The sequence below is a fragment of the Arachis duranensis genome, chromosome 5, assembly GCF_000817695.3.
Source record: "Arachis duranensis cultivar V14167 chromosome 5, aradu.V14167.gnm2.J7QH, whole genome shotgun sequence".
Lineage (NCBI taxonomy): Eukaryota > Viridiplantae > Streptophyta > Magnoliopsida > Fabales > Fabaceae > Arachis > Arachis duranensis.
The window spans coordinates 1,964,828-1,981,750 of NC_029776.3; the positions used below are offsets into that span (position 1 = coordinate 1,964,828).

Below are 16,923 nucleotides of genomic sequence, written 5' to 3' on the forward strand. Positions count from 1 at the left end.
ATTTGTCTCTAAATTTGTAATTTATAGATAGCAGTAATCCTTAATTGAATAACTTTTTTTAACATGAATATAAATCAACTAATGTTCACGTTATAAATTCATGTATACACTACTAAACCGTCAATAAGTTAAAGAATCCAACTCTGTGGTACTTTATTATGCTTAAAATAAAATAGGATGTACTCCAACAAAGAATCAATCAGCCACAGCATGTTAATAATATTGCACAACATTGTGTCTACCAAAAAAATGCCGCTTTGAACAGGCACATTCAACTCTTAACAGTTCCAGCAAAACAAGATGAGAAAGAAATTGCTTCGTAATATTGCTCATTCTACAAAGATTCTTAACATGTGAAAGTGGACAAATGATCAGAGTTAAAAAAGCAACATGTGAATGTGACCACAAATTCCACTTTCTGCAGTAACTGGCAGCAACTTACTATGCTTTCTAACCACAAAAACTCAGTTTCTTCATAACTTTGGCATAAGCTACAGGTACAGTGGCTGGTTTTCTCAATCTGCGTTTTGATTTCTTTGACTGCATTGAATATAACAAATTCATCAATTTCAAGGAAAATGTACTATCCTGATTTCCTGAGATGCAATAATGCACTTGATATGCATAATATAGTATATGGCCACTCACACATCAATTATACCAGATAATCAGTCAAATTGTATCTAGATGTCCAATTATGTACATATACCAAAAGATGAGGGTGATAAATAAAAGAGAACAAAAGAGAAATTTTTCAAAGGCCTTATGTATACCTATTTCAACGTATCAAAGTCACCAAAAATAACTTAGATCATATACGTATATATACATGCAATGGCCCCAAAGTGGAGTGTCTATGCGTTTACATCACCTAATCAAAATGAAGAAGAATTGAGAAACATTGCAATGGAAGAATTGAAGAGAAACAAATTCTTGAAAATCAGGTTCATAAAAAGTACAGATTCTGATCATATCTCACTCTCCCTGAGAATATGAGAGTATAACTCCAGAGCCAAACCAGACTGCTTAAGTGCACCGTAGGGAAACTAAGATCAGAACTTAGGATTCTTAATTGTTATTGAAGCATGGGCCAATTCATTTGTGTGGAGCCAGACCAAAATGCAGCTATGAGGTTTAGAAGCTCAGGTTATTTTTATAAGGATGTAAATGAGAGTTTGGCATTTTGGAGTTATTTAAGAAGAGGGAGTGGAACATTGGAATCCACTCAAAGCATCAAATCTGTGTCCCAGTTTGGTAATCAAAGAGTGACATGAATCCTACAAACAAAATACTGGGTTATCATGTTTTGTTCTACTTAATTCCTTGCCTCCTCATACCATTTAATTGCAAGTCATTCCCTTGTATATGATGGGGAAAAGACTGCACACGCACTTGCTTCTAGCACTCAATCGGCGAGTCTCAATCGGGGAGATTACAGCTCCCATGAGATATTAGGGAATATTGTATACATTGCTTACCATCATCCACCACAAGTACATGCCCACATCCAGGGCTCTGAATGCTTTGATAAAATCACAAGTTTAGCCATGGATAAATGCAACAATATCACAATGACCTTTATCCAATACATCATACGTGGGACAAACACCACTGATGTCAATATTCACTATTTTTATATTTTGAAAACTTCATCCCCCCAAACTTTTATGATACATTGACATTATCAAACTACAGTTAGTCTCATTGCTCAATCAAATTTCATAACTCTGATTCCTAAGGAAACACAAGCTTTTCTATTTTGTCCTAAAATCTAATGACAAAATTCAATTTACAGGCTCTACTATTTTGTCCAAATATAGTGTTTGAAACATGTGAATTATTTTTGGTCATCTAATTAACACCTAATGAAATGTTACATGTCAATTTTGGGAACGAGTTTTATATTGTTATTTATTTTTCACTAACAGAACAATAGAACTATTGAAGACCCTAACAAAACAACCACAGTCCACATAAGGATCAATAATTAAGGCATTATTCTAGCTACCCAACTAAATGTTAAAAAATAAAATAAAATAAAATATGCCAACCTTCAAATGAGCATTGTGGCGTTTCCCCTCATGCCAGCGTCTGATGGTTCCATCTTTCAATGTTCGAAACCTCAACTTGTAAGACCTGCACAGCATTGCCAAAAATGACTCACTCACTCCAAACACCCCACAAACGAAAAATCCAAACTTTGAAATTCTAAATTCTAAAGAATATGACATAAAACATTTAAAATAAAAAAAGCACGCACGAATATGACTTCATCTTAGTTTTCTTAATCTTAGAAGTGACTGGGGTCATTGGCTTTCTCTTCAGCTTCCTTTCCCTTGATGATACATGCCGCACTTGAACCAACTACAATAATAATATTATTAATTATGTGTAAAATAAAAAGAAGCTAATTTCACTGTTGATCATTTAAAACAAGAAAGAAAAAAAAAACATTTTTTGCTGTTTTGTGGAAATGAAGAACTTACGGAGGGAGAAAGTGGAGAAAGACGAGATGGGAGACGAGAAAATGAGAAATGAGGTGAAGACGAGAAATTGAAGAGAGAACGAGAAGTGAAAGTGAGATTGCTGGAAGCAGGGTGGTGGAGGGATTGCAACGGCGGCGCGTGGTGGATGAGACACCGGAAAATTGGTGTAAGTGGCGGAGAAGACTGGGGCGAATTAACGGCGAAAGTGCGTAGCTTGGTCAACCATCGCTGCATCATTGTTTGTTGGTGGTGTCAGAGAAACGTGATTCTGGCTATGGCGACTTCTACTTCTTCTCTGAGCTGAAACCAAAACCTGCAATGGCGAAACGCTTTTGTTTGTGCCTTTCATTTTGGGGAAATTTTTTTTTCCAGCTGATGAAAGAATGGGCCTTGTGGGCCTTATGGGCCTTGGAGGCTTGGTTTAAGTGACATCTCATGTGCCTCCCAAATAACCACATCGAGGTTCAAATCTCATTGGTGGAAAAAAAAGAACCCATGTAGTGTAGTGTAATATGTGTGAGTGTGTTGTATGGTAAAAGATAAAAAAAATATATAAAAAATCTTGTAGTCTAAATTGCCTGCAATATATAAGTCAAATATTGAGACTCAATTTGTAGAATAATATATATTTAAATAAGCCCTAAAAAATTTTGCATCGAACATTTAAAAAAAAAAAAATATTAGGTTAAAGTTTTTGAACTTTATAAAAGATATATAAGTCTTTCTATCACACTTTTAAAGATTTATTTTTTTTTTCAAAGACAGTAGATTATATTTCATTAATTATTGAAAAATAAAATATAAAAATATCCAAAAGCAGGACAGCATAATAAAAGGTGGGGATTTTTCAAACAATACACTGAGTATTCATCCAATGATACTCGAAAAACGAAGAAAAATCTTAAAGAAGAAAGAATGATAAGTCAAATTGAAAGAAACTAAGAGTTTGCCTCATAGAAATGACAATCTAAATTGGAAATTCTTTATATTTCACGGAACAACTTGACAGAGCTTGCTAGAATGGCAAATGACATTGAAGTAGAACCTTCAAAAATTAACTGGTTGCGAGCTTTCCAGCAATTCCAGCAATTGAGGATTACGGTCAACATTTTTCAATGGGTTAAGCATCTCTGTTAATGCATTCCACCATGTCCAAAAGTCGTTAGGGCTTTGAGGGGGAAGACAGTCACAAAGATAACTCTGAGACCATACTTCTTTAATTCTAGAGCAATCGATCAAATAATGAGTGATTGTTTCTGTTGTTTCATGACACTCATGTCTATGATTCGAGAGGATTGAAAAAGCTCACTTATTGGCTCACGAACTTTAACAAGGGCATATTGGTGATACAGATGGAATGCGGTGATGAATCTGAGTAAGCACCGAAAGCCGGCCATAGAGAGCTTTTCAGATAAATAGCTTAATTTTGTGAGGCAAGTTCAACTTTCATAGATCAATCCATGGCTTTTTCTACTGCATATTATTAGGGCAAAGCTCCAGAGACGGATGGTAAAATAAATAGCCAATTCTGTAACCTGAAACTGTATCATATTGCTTAGATTTGTCCAAATTCCATTGCAATTTGTCCCTACTCTACTGAATTTTAACTGACAAAATCATGTCTGCAACGTCTTGGAAAAATAATTCTTGAATGAGATTCTAATTTCAATTCCTGTCTTCAGTAATTAGATCTTTAACTCTTGGAAACAACTCAGAAGTAGCATGTCTGTTTGGTATGTCAGAAATCAATAAAGGATACGGAGGAGGCAGTTAAGGATCCTCAAAGGTTCGAATATTCTCTCCAATACCTATAGCGCAGTTAAGACCCTTTTTAACAATCTTTCGGCCTTCCAGTATGCTCCTCCATCCCCAAGAAGGTAAGACTCCAATTTCTGCCGTTATAGCATTACCATCTCTAAAGTATTTACCTCTTATGATTTTGGATAAGGAAAGTAGGCTGTGTTACTAGTCGTCAAAACTGTTTGCCTAAAAGCGCCAGATTTTGGATTCTGAGATATTTAAATCCAAGGCCTCCTTCACTTCGTGGGCGAGTCATAGTGTCCTAGCTAATTCAAGCGATCCGCCTTTCATAAACTTTTGTCCCCACCAGAACTGAGAAAGTAGGTAGTGAATTTCCGAAATTAAACCATCAGGCAACTTGAAACAAGACAATGTATAAATAGGAATAGCTTCTCCCACTGCCTTAAGCAATACTTGTCTACCACCTGACGATAGAAGATTGCGCTTCCACCATTGGATTCTTTTCCGAACCTTTTATTTGATCATACTAAAAGAATCTTTTTTTGATTTAGAGACTGTAGAAGGCAAACCAAGGTATGTATCCTGAACCCCAATTTGATTAATATTCATAGAGTTAGCCAGTAGTGTACGAGTAGTGGAGGGAGTGTTGTATTCTGATTACCGGATTTGAGCAATTTGACTCTAGACTTATCTTTCCAATAAGATTCCTCATTTTGCAATGCTTTCTCAAGACTGTCTTCTATTTCAGAAATGATGTCGCTTCCATGAATTCCTGCTAAACGAAGTTTCTCTAATTCAGATTGTAGTAAATCAATCTCCACCTTCGAATTAAATATGTGTTCTTACTGCCTTCTGACAATTTTATGCCGACAACGTTTCATTTTTTGAGCTAGGATATATATGTCTGAACCATCCATCTGTTCATGCCAAACCTTTCTAACAATCATCCTTATTTCATCATTGGAACACTGTCTTTTTTGGAATTTGAATTGCCGTTTAGATCTCTCAGTTCTCGTATTGGAGTCTAAGAGAAGAGGGGAGTAATCCGACCCTGATTCTGACAGTCTAAGAACCGATACATTGGGATAGAGTTGCTACCAATCAACTCCTACCAGAAATCGGTCTAGTCTTTCCTGTATCAACTCATCACTACTCCGCCTATTCGATCAAGTGAATGGTCTTCCGACTATACCAATATCAATCAGGGAATTATCATCAATAAAACTGTTAAAAATTTCAATAGAAGGAGATTTAACACCCCCACCTGCTTTCTCTAATTCATTAAAAATGACAATAAAATTACCCATTAACACAACCTTACCATCGAACTGTTGGGTGACTGAAGTTAATTCAGCAAACTGAGCCATTCTATACTGATCATTTGAACTCAGATAAACACCTAGAACACCATAGGGATCATTAGAACCAGCTGTCAGAACTGATGCCGCAATGAAGAATCTACCATACTTTAAAATCTGAATAGTACAACCATCCCTCCATGCCATTGCCAAACCCCCAGATAATCCATTAGGATCCACAATAAACCATTTCTTGAAACCATAAGATCTTAGTTTTTCTTCAACTTGTCGAGATTTATTTTTTGTTTCACAAATAAAATCAACCTTGGTGGAGTAGGATTTGCAAATCCCTTTAATATTGTGGATTGTCAGGGTCTTTTCAAACTCTGACAATTTCACAAGAGTAGTTTCATATTTTTTTGGGTACCACTTGAAGGCTGACACCCTCCATCGTTATAGCATCAAAGACAATATCATTTAGACAAAATATTTGAAATATCTTCAGTAACGTTACCTCCACTCCTTCGTTTGAAACCTATCACAAACTTTCTAGCAAGTTGTTTCAGGTTTGGTTTTTTGTTCTCCTTTCTAAGCTTGGACATGACGTAGTTATTATGTTGGACATTATTCATGGGATAGGATATCTCCAATAAAGCATTAGAAGAAGGATTAGTACCAGTAGTCGTACCACCCTTATTTTCTGCTCTAGAACTCGAATTGGCAGCATTTTTTTCGATATTCTATTTTTTCTGATCATCTTGTCCACTCAATTTTGAGAAACTATCAAAAAGCCAAGCAAGTGAAGATTTTTTCTTCGATTGAGTTGGAATAGAATCATCTCGAGGTTGATTAGGATAAGGAAGCTCTTTTCAGTTAAACGTCTGCCAACTTGATCTGCCTTAAGCCATTCACTAACTCTATCCTTCTTGATATTGTTTTGGGCAGAATCATCAATAAAAAATTGGCAGTTCTTAGATTCATGCCCCAATTTTGCACAATAAATATAGAATACACCTATACGTTCATAACATACTCTAATTTTTTGCATTTTTTTATTAGGATCAAGTAATTTCAGTGTATCCCTCACTCTTTTATCAGTGTTCAGTTCCACTTTAGTCTTCACTATGCGTGTATCTTTGTCTCAAACTTCAAATGGAGCAACATCCTCAATTTGATCAAGTCTCCCACCCAATTTTCGGCCAACCTCAAGCATTTTGTATTGTTCAGCAAATCCCAAAATTGTGGCCATACATAAAAAGAAGAGATGTGATTATCCTTCTTGTTTATTGACTGTTTCCATCTGCGAACGTGAACAAAAACTCTCAATTCGATCAAATCATCCTCTGATCACCGTCAATTATATAATTAGTTTCACAGAGTATAGAGAAAATCAGAATTGGTACTTGATGCTTTCGAAAAAAAAGATATATGAAATGAGTGAATTAGAAAATTGAGTGAATTAAGAGAGAAATCTTAGTATAGAAATAAATTGGGAGAAGAAACGAAAATAAGGGAAGTAAGTGCTAGTGAATTAGAAACAGAAAATAAATTAAAAAAAAAGTAGAAAGAGATAAAAAAGACTTTGAAAAGTACGTACTCCCATCTTTTTTTTTCAAGAATACTAAAATACAAAATCTTTTAAAAATCTATTTATGTAAGTGAAAATAACGAATCTAATTAAATTAAAAACTTATATATCTTGAAGGTGAAGGAACAACACTTCAATAACAATTTATCAAATAAGTTATAAACAAGGAGAATAGAAAATAATAAATTAACTTTTAAAAAATTTTCAGTTGGATTAGGATTAAGTAAATCCACCGTTCGAGAGAGCGAAAGAAAAGGATTTTTTTACTGAGTGATAGTGAATGAGAAAGAGGGGTGGGTTTAGGATAAAGGGATGTGAACCACGCGTGTGAGTGTGAGGGGAACTAAGTGTAAGAAAGAAGATCGACTAAAGGAGGTCGTAAGAGAGGGATTAAATGTGAAGGAGACCAAGAACTGCTTGTAATGCAAGCAATTTCTTTTTGCCGATATTATCGGCTGCCTGGCGGTATTTCACTTTTAAGTTTTAAGCTTCTATATTCACTTCATCGTTTATCTTTGATTTTTTAAAATTGTACAGAATAGAGAATACGTACTCCCACTAAACTCTAATTTCTTTTTAAGTTTTAAATCAGTCACAATATATTTATATTTAAATATATATAATTTATTTAATTTTAATATATTATATTTTAATATGTATTTATACTAAAGATCAATTTTAATATATATTTAATGTAATTAATACAAACATACTACATACATAATACTAAATCAATTTATCGCTAACAACAACTCAGATATTATTGCTAAAGTTAGCTCTCTAACCAAATTACTATGTTTATAATTTAAAATAATAATAAAATATTACATACATACTAAAAATTTAAACTATGTTTAAATTTATTACATACATACTAAAATATTACTATGTTTATTACATTTATTTTAAATAAATATTTTATATTTTAATATATATTATATACAGATAATTGATTTAATTACTAAATTTTTGTGCACTATTAAAATACTAACTATATTTAAATATTCTAATGGCCTGAACATTAAAATAGTTCTAACATACACTAATTAAGGTCCACCTAGGTTATAACATAAATTTTAATTTATAACTAAAATTATAATCTATGTTAAACCGAACATCCAAATTACTGTAGTGTATAGTTTAAATACTTCTGATTTATTTTATTACAATTAAAATAAAAATTAAAATTGGAATCAAAACTAAATTTCATTATCAAGAGTTCAAGCCTCTCTACGCATTTTATTTCTTCATCTCGTTTGGTAGGACCACTCATATATAATCTCAATAGCATTCATCGGTTGTATTTCCAGCCACTCTCTATAAGACTGTGTATTGTGTAACACAAATTTGTAATATCAATAATATATCAAAAAATCTATTATAAAAACTTAATACTATTTTTAATTTTTGTCAACGGATTATTTACTTTTATTTTTATGTGGAAGTATCATTAACTATAGTAAAAATATTTATAAATAGAATTTCATTTTTTTATTTTTAAAAGAATTAAAAATAAGATATTTACTCCTTTATATTTTTAGTTTTTTAAAATTCTTCTTTTTTTTAACTATTTTTTCGAAGAAGAGAATCTTTGCTAAGATTTCCTTCTATATTTATCATCATTACAATTGGCTCTGTGAAAAATCTTTTCTTTGATGTCCTCATGTCAGTTCCCTCACGTCACACTACACTTTTAGCTCTTAAATTCTTTTTCTTGCTTTAAAACATAAAAGTTACATGAATTTAAACTCAAAAATTTTAATTCTCATTTTCAAGCCCAAAATAAATCACAAATCCAACCTAATGAAATTTGAATTTAAAATTAAAATATCTAAACTAGCCCTAACATAATTTAATTTTTCAAATATTCCCATTTCTCTTTTCTTTTCTCCCTTCCCTCAATATGAGGGTAACATAATAATATGATATATATTTTAACCATTTTTTTTATTTAATTCTTTTTATTCCAAATTTAAGAAGTGGAGTGAGAATTAAATTGCAAATCAATTCTTTCTAGAATTCAATTCAATTCAATTCCATCTCATTAAAGTTTTCACACCCACTCTAATTAAATGCAAATTCTAAAACTAAACAGCATTTCTAATAGCCACCAAAAAATTCAAGAGGACCGATCATACGAATGTTAGTACAATCAAGAAATTCATTTGTCCATGGCAGCAAATCTTTCTTAAGTCTCTAGACTTAGAAAATCGCTAACAAAACAGAATTTTCAGAACATATGCTTAATCTTATAGGGCTCTTTTCTCACTTTCTTTTCTATTCTGCATTCTACAAAATATTTCAAGTAGCATTCAAAAAATGCAACATGAAAAAAGTAGGACCTCCACAACTCAAACCACCACGGATTAGAGCCTCTAAATAGATGAACAATTCTAATTATTGACATAAAGATTCACATAAATTGTATTCCTCATTTAGAAAAGCACCATCATTTGTTCTTTGTACACAACCACACCACATAACCATTGCATTGCATATTAATTAGGAAAAGATTAACAGATAGCACGCCCAAATCAACTAAGAATCTAAGATATATTGTACAAAGTCAAAAATTGTCTCAAAATCAAAATCTACAGAGTGATAGTAAATAATGTAAAGTATATAGTTCATTCGAGCAACAATTAGAAATACTGAAATTCAACATCGAAAGGAGCTAGATTTCGTTTGAAGCAGAACCTCTAACACCAAAAATCACATAAATTCTCAATCTTTTTTCGAGTTTACGGGTGTCAAAAGACAATGCGAAACTGCGGCGCGTTAGATTCAACGGCGGGGAGGAACTCTATCCCTACAATATTTTCACTACAATATCAGCGACGATACTCGAGAAACCTAGCAGATTAACGCAATAGTGAAAAATAAGAACACAGACCAAACTGAAAATGTAGTGCGGCGCGAGGGTAGTAGCTGACATGAGAACATCAAAGGAAAGATTTGTTGCAGAACTAATTGTGATAATATTGAGTGTAGGAGAGAATCCTAACAAAAACTTTCTTCTTCGAAAGAATAATTAAAAAAGAAGGAAGAATTTTGAAAAACTAAAAATACAAAGGAGTAAATATCTTATTTTTAGTTCTTTTAAAAATAAAAAAATAAAATTTTATTTATAAATATTTTGACTATAGTTAATAATACTCCCACACAAAAATATTTTAACTATAGTTAATAATACTCCTACACAAATACACTGATATGTTCTAAAAGTAATTCGGATAAGGTAAAATAATAAAGTGATATATTTTTTTTTTCAAGTACGGGAACATGGCGTACAAAAGTAAAACGAATTTAATGTGAATGCATTATATTCATCAATTTCTATTCGGATTTTTCATATTCGTAAACCGCGTACCTAACTAAGACGTCAGTTTCGTGTTACTTTACCTTTTCTCATTTTTTCCTTTTGTACAAACAAAATACAAGTGTTCTAATAAAGATAAAGATAATAAAAGAAAAAAAATAGATAAAGATAGTAATAAAATAAACTTGTGTTTACACTGCTCACTGTGCAGTTCATCAATGCCTCAATGGCACTGTTATTTCGTCTTAGTTTTATTTCATGTGATATTTTTGGTACGTGTGGACATGGTTTTTAAGAACCTTGTGGACTTGGTCTAAATGTTGTGGTGGGGCTACTCAATTATGATACCAACTATTCTATCAGAAAATTTATGGTTTAATTCTTCAAGACGTACACATGAATATCTGATTTTACTATTTTAATTCTTTAGAGAAATAATTTTTTTTAAGTAAAAAAAGATGAAGACAGTTGAAATATTTCCGTGATTTTTATCTTGAAATAATTATTGTCAAATGAAGCCTTAAAAACTATGCTAATGTTTTACATGTACATGTACTTTTTTCTATTTTGAAAGGACTAACGTATAAGTTGTTCATATTTAGAAAGGAAAAAAACCAAGAGAATATAATTTTTTTTCGGTCTCAAATGTTATATTTCCGGTAAAAATTCACCTGCAGTCGATTTCATATGAAGTTATTTTTGAATGAATGACACATATTATCATTTGGTTTAAAAAAAATCGATTTATTTTATACAAATAATTTAATTAAAAAATTAATTAATATAGCTATAATGTTAGATTTTTTACCGTATTTTATTTTAAAAACAAATTGACTAATTCAAATTGAGAAATTGTAGTTAATTGTTTATTATATAATTTTTTTAACGAAAAATAATTAAAAATCATTAAAAAAATAAAATTATCTAATATATTAGACCAGCTCAATGTTAATAAGGTTTTTTTTCTAATCATGATAATTTTGGTTAGAAAAATTATATAATAAACAATTAACTACAATTTTTTAATTTAAATTAATCAATTTATTTTTAAAATAAAATACAGTAAAAAATCTAACATGATAACTATATCAATTAGTATTTTAATTAAATCATTTGTATAAAATAAATCGATTTTTTTAAATAAATTTCTGCCTTTATTTCCACTGTATTTAAAGTCTTGAAACAATAATCAAATAACGACTCTCAACTTTACATGAAATTATAACTACACTTGAATTTTACCATAATATTAATAGATAGTTACTCATTTTATCTGAAATGAAATAGCACTAAAGTTGTTAACATTATTTTTATCGTTTTATAAATTTTAAATCCGTTAATTAGAACATAAAAGAAAAGATATGAGTGGTGTATAGAGGGTAGAAAATGAAGTGAAAAGAGAGAAAATATGACCAAACACTATAACACAGTTACACAAGGCCAGAAGCTGAAATCCTCAACTCAAAACACAAAACAAAAACAGATGCATGCCAAACAAACACTAACTACTAAAAATACATATCCCAAAATCAATAATCATACAATGAAATCTCTTTAACTCTTGCATGCACCAAACATCATCATCATCATCATATTTTGCAAAGAATATTATAAGGTTAAAACACTGAAGATGTAAAACCATGATCCATCCATCCATTCAGTCCCAGGTTATTTAGTCCAATGCTAACTCCTCCTCATCCTCCTCCTCCGTCAGACGCGCGACGATTCTTTAGTGTCAGGGACCGGGGAGCCTCTGTCAAGGTCGTCTTTGACATGACCGGCCGCAGCAGCGCCACCAATGTCACTAATGTTTCCAAAAAGCAGCACAACAATGGCAACAATGGCCGTGCAAAATGCAGCCCCAAAGGAGGTTCTAATGTGTCCAGGCGCGACCGAGCCGACTGTGAATCCGACACATAATCCGGCAGCTCTCATCCATGCATACCAGATTGAAAATGCACCCTCTTTACCTGATGGAGCACAATCCAAAACCAATACCCTCCCAAAGGCATGCAAGATCCCTGCGGCCGTGCTCTGGATGGCGCCGAATACCACCAAATGGCCCCATTTCCAGTGACTATGGCCAAAGTAGAATCCGAAGCCGGAGGCGAAAAGGGACAACAAGAATCCCACAATTTGCAATTTAACCGAATTCATCTTAATTAGATGCTGCATTGGTTGGAGCAGTGGTAGAGACACAAGAGGGAAAAGGAAATATGTTAGCCAGAACAAGAGCAAGTGAAGTGGCTTGATGCATAGCTCTCCAACTATGAACAGCACTCCCCCGGTGAAAATCGACATTGTGGTGAATGATGAGAGGAAAACCCCGGCTAGGCCTCCGATCGCGTGAGGGTATTTGAAGATCGAAAACGGGTGGAATTTCGACGAGAATGAGATGGAATCACTTGTCCTGTCTAAGGCTGTGAAGATGTGTAAGATCCCAACAAGCCAAATTAGTCCACTGAAGATTGAAACAACCCACAGGCTCATTATATCCCGCTCCGTGATCTTCAGTTCGCCGATCATATGGTATATGAAGGCCGAAATCAAGGCTGCGCCTAAGCAGCCGGCCGCCGTGCCATATAGGTTCAGCCAGCTAGACACACCTTGCCTTATTGAGAATTGGCTTCTCTTCAAGGATGGTCCGGTGAAGGCGCGAATCATTAGTCCTAGGTGCTGCGTGTGCGCCGCACTAGCCACCGTGCTGGCCGCAACAATGCCAATAATGTACGGAATGAAGATGGCTGTGGATTTGAAGAATCCGGCCGGCAGGCAGAAGAAGACGCCGAGGCCGGTCGCAGCCGCCGTGATGAGCTTTGGGAAGTGTCCGTCAAGGTGGAAGGACAGGAATCCTAGGATTGGAACAGCCAATGCCAAACCTGTAGCCCAACCAATTGATGTCCATTCCAAAGCAGAGTAACTCGATCCACCAATTGTTTTACTTGTGAGCTTGATGTACCTGAAAGTCGTTAGATAATAATTTAGTCAAATCTATCAAATCATTTAACTATTCTCGGTCATCAACTTCGCGTGAATTTTTACCATAGTTTTTGTAATGTACTATTTTACTTAAAGTGAAATAGTTGTTAGAAGATAGTACTGTACCAGAAGATAAAGGGAAAATAAAAATAAAAGCGTGAAGAGCCGTTTGAGTTTGTTAAAAAGTTATATGTAATGGAAACAGTTTCATGTTGTCGGCACTTTAAATTGCATGCTGTAATATAAAATGACAAACAAAGCGAGAGATAAATGGCGACAATCACTCCATACAAATTATTTAACGAACCAAGTGGCCTTCCTCATTGCTTTCAAAAAGCCAAAAAGAATTCACAAATTGCAACTTCATAATTAAAGCACCTACTTTAAATTTTTTTCCTTCCATGCCTAAGAAAATAAAGTGAAGTACCATATAATAGTGTATATATATAGTACTTTTTAATATTATATGCTCGTATTTTATACTAAATTACTAATCTTAATTAAGGTTAAGTTGAACATAAGTTTACCGTTGTGGACACTATTTTTCATCATAAATATTCAAAAGGGTACCCGAAGACTTTTGGGTGAGTCCGACAAAGGCTTTTAAACTCCCTAGGTGGAAAGCATAGATTTTTTACTCCTTTTATTTTTCTCTCTCTTAATTTTTCTTTTTTATTTTTTTTCCAATAATTTGGGTTGGGAAGGGATAAGACTTAAGAGTAAGACATAGCATGGTTCTGTTTTTCTTTGTGCATCAAAGGGTGGAGATAGAAGCATAGTTAATAAATAAGGTTGATGTCCGGTGGATATGGATATGAAGGGTACCCATTTGATAGAAAGAAAAAAAAAAGGAATCTTAACCCTTGAGTGAGAGTAAAGTAACATTGTAAGAGAGCCACAATAAGGACACGGCTTTTCATGATTGCGAACTATAATGGAACCGGACCCAAAAGAATTAAAAAAAATAAAAAATAAATAAGCACTCTAATGGAACCCTATGCTTGGTTTATTATAAAGCTTGTTTTCCTAATAGTTTCTTTTCTTTTTTCCTTTTTTTTTTTTGAGAAAGCAAAACCCCAAAAACAAAAAAATTCCTTTTTTTTTTCTTTCAACCTAACCCCTCCTCTCATTACCATCATCCATAACCACCAAACCCATTTGAAATTTTTTGAAACACCCAAGACTCATAACCTAGTTTAGATCAAAGACTGCATAACATGATACACAAAAGCAACCATTTTTTTTTTACCAACTAAAAATTAAATTAAAATCTACATATTGTACTTCTACTAGGAAAAAAAAAAAAAGAAAAAATAGCAATTATTAAAAAAAATGAAATTAACTTTTGCTAGTGAAATGTTAAGCTATAAAAAAATTCTAGAAAAACTTAAAAAAGAAAACAAAAACTTGACTTTAAAAAAAAATATAGGTACTCACAAGTGAAGTTCCTTTTGGGAGCAGTGTAGGTCTTGGTGGTTCTTGTTCCATTGTTGGAGTGAGTTAGTTGGCAAGTGTTGTAGCTGGCTTATTATGAGTGGGAAGAGAATTGGAACGACAACGGTTTGAACAAAGTAGAAACAGAACTCATAAAGATACCATCCAAACACTTCAAATCTTGATGGCTTCTCTCCAACTTCCTCATAACTACTTCCGTTATTGTTGTTGGTGTTGTTGGAGTTGTTGTAACCGTCTCTTGCTCTCAGAATCTTCATTGCACTGTTCTGAAGGTCTGGCCTTGAAGACCCGCTTGTAGTGCTACCACTCCTTCCTCCTCCACCTTGTGCTGCTCCTCCATGGTGACCTTCTGCTTCCACTGTTACTTCTTTCATGAGGACTAGTGTGAGAGAAAGAGAAAATGGTAGTAGCTGAAGAAGAAGATGGATGTGTCAGAGAAAGTAAATAATGGGGGTTAGGAGAGAAGAGAAAGAAGAGAAAGAAGAGGGAAGTGGGGTGTGTGTGTGTGGTAACAGAGGTGACAGTAAAGAAGGGTTTGGAAAACAGCTATAATAGTTTATAGACTAATAATAAACCCTTCTTGTAGGGTGATAAGAGGCTTTTAAAGGGGTCTTGCTAAGCAAAAACAAATGGAAAAGTCTAGAGTCAGCAGTTTTATTGAATTTTGGCCAGCATATAATCAGCAGAGGAAGGTGAGTCATTGGATAAAATTTCATATCAATCTCACACCATCAAATCATTATTGATGGCTAACAATCACAAAAATTACTAGCCCCTAACATTGCTCAAAACAAATTAACAAACAAAAATTAGATTATATATCCAAATAGGGGCTAATTTTTTTGGTAATGGATTAGAGGAATGAATTATGTACAATTATAAAAAGTTGGTGTGTTTTTATGGATGTAAAGATATTTTTAATTAAAAACTATAAATAGGAGACTTAAATTTGAGTGAGAGTAGAAAATTGAGGGTCTAATTTTGGGTGAAAGTAAAAAATTAAGGATCGATTTTTGGTGGGGTAAAAAATTGACGGTCGATTTTGGATAAAAAACAAAAATAATTCAAAAATTCAAATAAGAGGGTCTGATTTGATTTGCATATTTAAAATAAATTTTCAGTGTTAAAATACAAATTTGACTTTTAAATTTGTAAAATTTAAAAAAACACACATATTTAACCCTCAAATTTATAGTATTTATACAAAATAAAAATACACTGAATTTTTACATTATTAAAAAATACTACTTGTATTACAATACAAAGAATAAAAAACCTCCAGATAGGTCCTTAGAAATTTTACCTCCTACATTTTCATTTTAAGAAAATTTTATTACGTTAGGGTTTTTAAAATTTACAAAAATAAAATATATAAGTCCATACTTTAGTCAGATTTATTATTTTTGTTTGGGTAAATAAATTTTAAAAAATATGATTAAAAAATCTATATATCTTATCTTTATAAAAGTTAAAAACATAATAAAAATGGTTTGAAGAAGACAAAAATGTCTAATACAAAATTTATTATATATTTACATATAAATATATATTTATATTTTAATTGCATTGTATATATATAACTGATTTAGTGATGAAAACAAACTTTTTTTAAGTTAAATAATTAATAAATATTTTTTTAATTAATTAATTAATTTATTATTTTATTGACTAATTGTTTCTAAAAAAGTATGATAATAAATCGTGTGAATAAGTAATAATTAAGAGAAAATACAAAAAATGAAAAAAGAAAAACATTATCTGACTGAAAAAAGATAGTTCATTGTCATTATTCACTTCGCATTTGCTTTTGTCTTCTTTTTAGTTTCTTAGGGGTAAAACTTATTTATATGATATAATACGAACAAAAGTAATTAAAAAAGTTAGGCAGGGAAGAGGACGTTAGCTAGTATTAATTACAATGGAGAGTATATGTACGGGTAACATATAAAATATTGGGAATTTGCTACTTAATTAAAAGTATTGTTAATGTATTATCTTTGTGTATATTTTTTATATTAAAAATAATTGATGAAAAAA

At 32.4% G+C, this 16,923-nt stretch overlaps 2 protein-coding genes across 2 annotated transcripts; both read right to left on the minus strand.

The window, feature by feature from the left end:
• Window positions 1–128: 128 nt before the first annotated feature.
• On the minus strand, window positions 129–2,816 carry LOC107487135 (uncharacterized). Its single transcript, XM_016107730.3, has 4 exons — window positions 2,487–2,816; window positions 2,261–2,364; window positions 2,052–2,136; window positions 129–540 (listed from the first exon to the last, which is right to left on the minus strand). Exons 1-4 carry the CDS (start codon window positions 2,721–2,723, stop codon window positions 451–453), a joined length of 516 nt encoding a protein of 171 aa, XP_015963216.1. The 5' UTR covers window positions 2,724–2,816; the 3' UTR covers window positions 129–450.
• Window positions 2,817–11,839: 9,023 nt separating this feature from the next.
• On the minus strand, window positions 11,840–15,407 carry LOC107487133 (uncharacterized). The gene is made up of 2 exons (XM_016107727.3): window positions 14,869–15,407; window positions 11,840–13,411 (listed from the first exon to the last, which is right to left on the minus strand). The coding sequence occupies exons 1-2, from the start codon at window positions 15,258–15,260 to the stop codon at window positions 12,163–12,165; spliced, it is 1,641 nt and encodes a 546-aa protein (XP_015963213.1). The 5' UTR covers window positions 15,261–15,407; the 3' UTR covers window positions 11,840–12,162.
• Window positions 15,408–16,923: the final 1,516 nt, after the last annotated feature.

What these genes read in the sequence shown, in the direction of transcription:
- LOC107487135 (XM_016107730.3), bottom strand. Translation starts at nt 2,723, where the DNA reads ATGATGCAGCGATGGTTGACCAAGCTACGCACTTTCGCCGTTAATTCG. An exon ending in ACTAAGATGAAGTCATATTC is followed by an intron (nt 2,137 to 2,260) that starts GTGCGTGCTTTT and finishes AATGCTGTGCAG; the next exon opens with GTCTTACAAGTTGAGGTTTC. An exon ending in GCCACAATGCTCATTTGAAG is followed by an intron (nt 541 to 2,051) that starts GTTGGCATATTT and finishes TATTCAATGCAG; the next exon opens with TCAAAGAAATCAAAACGCAG.
- LOC107487133 (XM_016107727.3), bottom strand. Translation starts at nt 15,260, where the DNA reads ATGAAAGAAGTAACAGTGGAAGCAGAAGGTCACCATGGAGGAGCAGCA. An exon ending in TCCCAAAAGGAACTTCACTT is followed by an intron (nt 13,412 to 14,868) that starts GTGAGTACCTAT and finishes AACGACTTTCAG; the next exon opens with GTACATCAAGCTCACAAGTA.